Source organism: Parasteatoda tepidariorum, chromosome 7 (genome assembly GCF_982258835.1).
Source record: "Parasteatoda tepidariorum strain Cologne lab strain chromosome 7, Ptep-v5.0, whole genome shotgun sequence".
Taxonomy (NCBI): Eukaryota; Metazoa; Arthropoda; class Arachnida; order Araneae; family Theridiidae; genus Parasteatoda; species Parasteatoda tepidariorum.
In genome coordinates, this window is record NC_141761.1 from 113,275,807 (window position 1) to 113,283,364 (window position 7,558).

Genomic DNA, 7,558 nt, shown 5'->3' on the forward strand with positions numbered 1-7,558 from the left:
CGAAATGCTTTCTTACACTTTTAAATTCACATCCTGTCCTTAAATCTATTTTTGGCTCAACTATGCATTAATTAAAAGTAGGACATTTTTCCCTTTAATCTTCGTGGGAATCACTCGACCAATTACATAAACCAATAGCAATTACTAAGATTTCCCTCTTTCCCTAAATTGAAACATTTTACGCGTTTAATTTGCAAGATTTTCCATAACATATAACTTTTCGTGTACACACTTTCATGACTGCTTTATCTACAATTAATAAATAAATTTTGTACCCTCCTTCCCTGCCTAAGGCCTGTTTTAATCCTTCCACCCGGCAACGACGTTATATATATATATATATATATATATATATATATATATATATATATATATATATATATATATATATATATATATATATATATATATATATATATATATATATATATATATGCTCAAAAAAGCATTATTTGATTAGCATACGACCAATGTCGAGACCAGAGATGGGCAGTGTTAGGATGGAAGCTCTTAACGCGTTCTATAGATAAAGAAAAAAGTAGAGAAATAAAGAAAAGCAGTAGTTTTTTAAAGCTATGAGAACAATAAGTCGATTTTTTGACCCACTTCAAAGGTTTTCTCACTTCTAGTCTAATCTCAAAATATAATATCTTTATTTAAAATATTAGTCTCAATTTAAAAACTAACAGAAATCTGAAAACTAGTCTACCAAATTAAATCACTAAAAATTATTTTTATTTTCCTCATTTATTTTTATCGATGGGCTTTATTCATTGCGTCAACAAAGACTGATGATGAATGAATTCATCAATCGAGCAAATACAAAAGAGTTTAATTTGTACGATAAGCAGCTATATCAGCAGAGCTTTCTTTATCAAACTTTCTTTTCTAGAAATCAACTCATGTATTTGGTGAATATTAGAGACTTTTGGCGATAACTCCCTTTCTTTTCAATTAATACTGAGCTATGCGATGAGCATTAATTTAAATTAAGGAATACTTATACAAAAGAAAAAAAAAACTTATTTAGACTATTATTGCTTTTATGAAAGAAATCAACGTCCTTAATTATACAACTGGTTTTACTAGAAATGATATTTTTTCAAAAAGTAAAATATCAGCCTATATACTTTTCGTCCTAAGAAATATGTTCCTTTGAATGATGTAAGGTCGGAGAAATAACATGTGCAATTTTTAAATTTAGATAAAATTTAAAATAATTTTTTTTTCATATCATTTATTTGATAATGGCAGAAAACTTTTTCAATCTAGCTATGAAAACTTTTTCATCTTTTTAAACTATAACATTTTAAATAATAAAATTCAAAATTTAGGCAAAATAGGCCAAAACAGGCTTCTCACTTACTTATAGGGAACTCTGCCCTATTGAAAGATCCAAACTTCATCAATTGTGGTGTATACCTCCTACACACCACTGGTATCATAGAACATCCCCTGGTACTCTGCTGGACATAAACTGCGATCGAAAAACACAGACGCTTTGGTCAGATTTGCAAGAGGCCATCTTACAGTCCCAGACTAGACGCACTATAAGAGTCTATGTAAAAATCTTAATTATCAGGTGATACTATACAACTTTATTGTTTTTGTGAGACTGAAACCGGTTTGTACTTGTTTACGTTTGTGCATCAATTGGTTGGTTAAATTAGGCGATATATAATATAAATTCGACGATTCCATAAATTAGGCGATATATTATATGAATATAGAATATTTATTATATCAGGTGTTATATGTTAGTAAATTATAATAAAATTAGACCAAATTATTCGACGGACTATAATGTTTTTATAATTACGTGTTTTGCACTAGAAACAGACATGTAATGGGTTTTTATTGAGGAGATTTTTTATATACTTTCTACTTGTAATTATTTTTAAAATATTGCATTGAAATATTAACCCATTGATACACGAACGTAAACAAGTGCAATAAAGCTGTGTATAGAGTATCACCTGAATAATAAAGATTTTACGTATAATCTTATAGTGCGTCTGATAATTTGGCCAGGGACTGTAAGTGCCATACTTTTAAGGGAGGCAGAAAGATATTCCCTACTTTCAAAAAATGCTGTGTTCAGCCAGCAACTGGTTTGTCTTGGACTTTCTAAGGTGGATCTTACAGGAGATCTACTTTTTGTTGCTGATTTTGTTTCGGTCAGCGGATTCCTGGAACTACCCATACAACCAAACCATGCAGTTTAAAGCGAATTGAATCCCAGAAATGGCTGGTTGATGCGAATCCGCATCCGGCTTGCACCGACCACAGTGCTGACGTGAAATATCCTCAGTGGTAGATGGATCATGGGCTAGAGTCCCTTTGCCGTCAGGCTAACTGTGGGAGATTCTCGTGATCTTCCTCTCTATGTCACGCAAATGCGGGTTAGTTCCATCAAACAGTAAAACAACGAAGGCAAATTTATCCCAATATTTGATCCAGGAGTTCCCTTTCCTTATCTCCTGGATTGGGTTCAAGTTTACAAAGCTACGGAGTTGAACATTAGTAGTCGTAAACCCAAAAATTGGGTCGGCTGTTCAACGACGGTTATAAAATAAAATAATGTATCTTGCATTTTAAAAGTTTTTCGACAACACTCTCTGTACTAAACAACAGGAATTTTATTTTCCATATTATTGTTTCTTCCCCACCCCATATTTTGAGAGTCAAAAATACATATACTTGAAAAAAAAATATGCTTATTCAAAGCAAGGACGCAGCACCAACACAGATTAACCCTTTAATGGGCCTTTTATTTCTAGTAAAGGTAAATTAAAGTATTTTTGGAATTGAAATTGTTTTAAGAACAGTAATTGATATAAAAAAAAACTCATTTAGTTTATAAAAATGCCATTTTTTTTGGTGGTAAATATATTTAACATGACCTATTAGGAACTTACTGACTTTTATTTTTCTTTATTAATAAAATAAATTTCTTAAATACTACAAACTTCAAAAGGAATTATGTATTTTATAACTTTTATACGTTTTTTAAAAGTGACAAATGGTTACCAATTTTATTCAAACTCCAAGATTTTATTCAAACTTCAAGAAAGCTGAAGTTATTGAAAAATGGAAACCTATATTAAAAGTGGTAAAACGTGGTGGTAAGTATACTTACCACGGCCTTCAAAAGGGTTAATTAGCTTCTCTAGGGCTACCCCTTTCCGAACCATTAAGTTTGCCTGATAGTCAATCCAATAATTGTATCCTAAAGTTATAGGATTGCTATTTCAATTAATTTTTTCATTAATTATTATTATTATTATTATTAATTATTATTTTCATTAATTATTTTTTCATTAACACTTATTTTATTATTTACTTATTATTATTTACTTTGCTGGACATTGTGCACTTTTCATTTTTGTTTTGATACAAATTATAGATCTTGATTTATTTAGGAAAAAATTTGAAAACATGCATTTTAACAGAACTTCACCCTTTTTCTTTCGCTCTTTATTTTTCAAGCTTTTAATTCGACAGGAAAGCGTCAATTATGTTTATTTTGGAAAATTTTATGACGTTGTTTTCAAATTTGAGTTTAGATTTGCCCACTAACGAAAAAAAAAAGCATATAGACATGCATGCTACAAAATAAAAAAGAAAAAAAGCACTTAACTCTACAAAGAAAAAAAAATTAGAATGCTATTTAGGGCACTCTTCGAAACAACTCTCAGTAATTTCAGAATAGAATTTTTTTTCTTCGTTTTCAGGACTGCACAGTCAATGATGAAATAGTTTGCAACCTTTTCTTATGACAACAACTGTTAACTGCATATAAAGAATCAAGACAACTTTTATTCAAATTGAATAAACAATTAATTAAATCTAGAAGCTGAAGGTTATTTTATAGTGAGAATTGTTCTGACAATCAATGTCAAGATTTAAAATTATGTTTGAAAACACAATTAATTATTTTTTATTAATTAAATTTTTAATAATTAAATTCATTATCGAAAATATTTTTTCCCTAAAATTAAGCCAACTGTCTTCAATTTTTCTTACTTATTGATTTAAAATGGGATTTTCTCCTGGCTGGCACAGCTGTCAGCTGAATCAAAGCAGGATTTTGTGATTTCTAGATTTTTTTGGCCTGGTCTAGCCTGGTTGATAGGACGTAGAGCTCGTGTTCATGAGAACGGCAGTTCGAATCCCACTGGTGAAGAATCTCCGCATATTAAATGGTCACTGGTGCACGTTAAACCTGTCGGGATCACTTAGTCCTCCAAGTTACTATAAATCAATACCTCTGGGAAAAATTGAATTAGAGATTGATCGTTCTCTGGTTCAGGTCAAAATTACGATCTGTGGATGAATGAATGGGTCCAACTTGTAAAACGGGGTGTGATGTGTGTGTGGATGAAGTTGTATTCTTGGCCATAGATAGTGCCATTGATAAAACAAGAAACAAACACTCTGCCTTAAAAATTAGCTTGATTTCATGATTGCTGATATATGCCAGTGGCATTAGTAACAACAACAACAGATTTATTTTGTTGTTTCTGATATATTAAATCACAACTTAATAAATTGTCAAACAACTGCATTAGATACAACTTCTAAATTGAATAGAAATTAAATGTATGGTTTGAAATATTTTAATTGGAATAAATTAAAGTAAGTTTTTTTTTGCACTGATAAAGTAGAATAGATTTGTTAATTTATGCACTGGCGTTTTAATGGGTTAAAATTGGCTTTAAATAAACTTATCTGTTTATCATTTTCTAATGGAAAAACATCCATTTACGAACTTATAATAAAAAAATCAATCTAGATAATGTAACCTAACACAGTAAACAATTCTAAGAAGCTTTAAAAATTATAAAACCATTCAGATACGATATTGATTGATTTACAATATTTCATAAATCTTTTTTATCTCGGAATTTTCAACATACAATTAACTCAGATAAAGTTTCCAATTAAAATGTGACTAGCAATGGAGATGAAATTTTGTATTTTAATGATAGACACTAGTAGGCGATGAAGTAATGTGTGTAACTTACACGGAGAAAAAAAATTCTGGCAAGGTTATCGCACTGTATGGTAATAACATTTTATACGGTATTTCAATCATTTATTTTGTAATTTTTCTGCTCATATGGTAATGGTGTACCGGAAATTCTGTTTTTTTTTTTTTTTTTTTTTTTAAATTATAGTTCTTATTATCACACATTCAGAAAAAATATAAAGCTGTAAAGAATAAAAAGTTTTTTATGCCATGCTCTAAAATATCATGATTAAGTAATAAACTTTCAACACATTTACTAAATTTTTCACATATTATTAAGCTTTATTTAATTGTTAATGTTACCAAACTGATTACTAAAGCATTTTGGTAAATATAGTCACACTTTTTGGCATCCCGTAAAGTCAGAAACACGGTAAATTTTACGGTATTCTGGTAGTTACGACCCTACTTTTTTCCTCAGTGTCAAATTTAAAATATATTTTACCTCTTCAAATTTCTATTTACCGGAGTGCTCTAACCTAAGTTTTTTTCTTTAATAAGTTGATTTCGGTAAGAGGTATAATAAAATAGCTTTCAAAATCTTCGCTAACTTGTTTTGAAATGGGTTTTTTATGGAAACTGCTATTTTTAGTTTATTTTCTAAATATCAATAATTCGTAAAATATCTTTAACATTTTGATGTTCATGCACATTAATACCTTTAAAATCCTAATTCGTCTTAAAAAAAATCTTGTTTTTGTGTTTAATTTCGTACTTAAAATAGCTTCTGCACTAAATAAACATATTTAAGGTTATGCCCTTTAGAAATTAAGATTGCATCCTATCAGGTTAAAATTTGATTAGTTGATCAAAATATATTAAGGTACTCTATTTTTTTTATTTTTCATACACCATAATTTTATATTAAAAACTTTTTTGAGCAACATTTTTAATTAAATCTTTACAAAATATTGCAATTAGGAAAAAAATTACTACAATTAGTTAATATCTCTCATATAAAACGATTTAAAGTGTGTAAATTTTTCAAACAAAAATATTCGGGTGATAAAAATTTTCACGTGAATACACTGATGGACAAAAAAAATTAGCGCACCAAGGAGTCGTCAAAATGAAACGAAATTTTACATACGTAATGATAACTTTGATATAAGTAAATGATTAGAAAATCAAAGAAAAACGACAATATTTGATTTTCTAATCATTTACTTATATCAAAGTAGTCATTACGTATGCAAAATTTCGTTTCATTTTGACGACTCCTTGGTGCGCTAATTTTTTTTGTCCATCAGTATATATTTACATGATCTCCTTTTTTCGTATAACAATATTTTCAAGAAAAACTTGTCATAATAAACATGAAATAATTGTGCTAAACGTTTTTCCCCCCTAAAAATTGATCACAATACGCAAAACAAAATTATTTAAAGGGTGAACTTATTTTTTTTTTATATTTTAAAACAAACACAAAACTGCCATGCCAAACAAGGATGTCAATTCCATTTCTTAAAATTTTGAATATTTTTATCAGTTTTAAGATAATATTAAATTGTGTAACATAACTCAAAATATTTCTTTCAAATCGTTTCCTTTGTAATAATGATTTACAATTAATCTATTAATCAAAAGATAAAAACATGCCAAACTTTACACGTAATATGATTTTAAATTATTTGAATTCACGATTATTTTATCTTTATTAATTTTAAAGTAACAGAAAATATCAATTCCTTTCTCAGAACACATCAATTCATATGTATAAAATTATATTTTAATTCTAAAACTTGGTAAAACTGTCATAATGTTGCTAACAATATCTAATATTTTCAATTTAAACATCATTAAACATTCTTAATAATTTAAAAAAAAAATTTTTTTTTTAATATATATATTTATAATTGAAAAAAATATTTTAAGATGAAGTACAAAAGGTGATAACTTCATACGAGAACGAAGGCATCAACATGAAATAATAAGCTAAATGGTAAACTAAAAAACCATCTTGAGAAGTACTAAAAGATTTAACAAAAAGAAAAAATAATAAATTTTCTTCCAGGTCTGACACTAGCAGCTTGGCGCTGCCCGCAGCTTGATTCCTCAAAAATGTATTAAAAATTTTAAACTTATTTCATATGAATAACATGCAAGTTTTCGAATTATAGTTTACCAAAAAGTCATATTTTTATGAAGTTTTAAAATTTTCAAAACAAAAAATGCCAGTTTTCACATTTCAAACATGGTTTAAAAAATGAAAAATTTCCATGCTTAAAATTTACTTAACAGTATTCTTTCAAAACTTAATAATTTTAAAAATGTCTTACTTAACAAAAAATGTCAATCCATTTTCTTTGATGTTTGACCTAACAATTTTCCACGTATTCTGGACTGTGTCCCTTTGTCTAGGGGTCAGCCCAGTGGCCGGATCTGGGTCATCGTAATTTGCCGGAGTCCACAATTTACTAAATATGAAACCCATTGAAAGTCTAGATGAACAACAACTTTCACACTAGATATCTAGATTACCAGTGAGAAAATAAACCTCCTCCTCACTGTATCTGAAACTCCCGC

General features: G+C 28.6%; 1 protein-coding gene across 1 annotated transcript in view; it reads right to left on the bottom strand.

Annotated features, from left to right (window-relative positions):
- Positions 1 to 7,558, bottom strand: part of glob1 (globin 1) — a 52,008-nt gene extending 44,450 nt beyond the window's left edge. Inside the window, exon 1 of the mRNA XM_043053401.3 lies at positions 7,312 to 7,558. Coding sequence (XP_042909335.1) covers positions 7,312 to 7,466 — 155 coding nt within the window. The 5' untranslated portion in view covers positions 7,467 to 7,558. The remainder of the gene's footprint in view (positions 1 to 7,311) is intronic.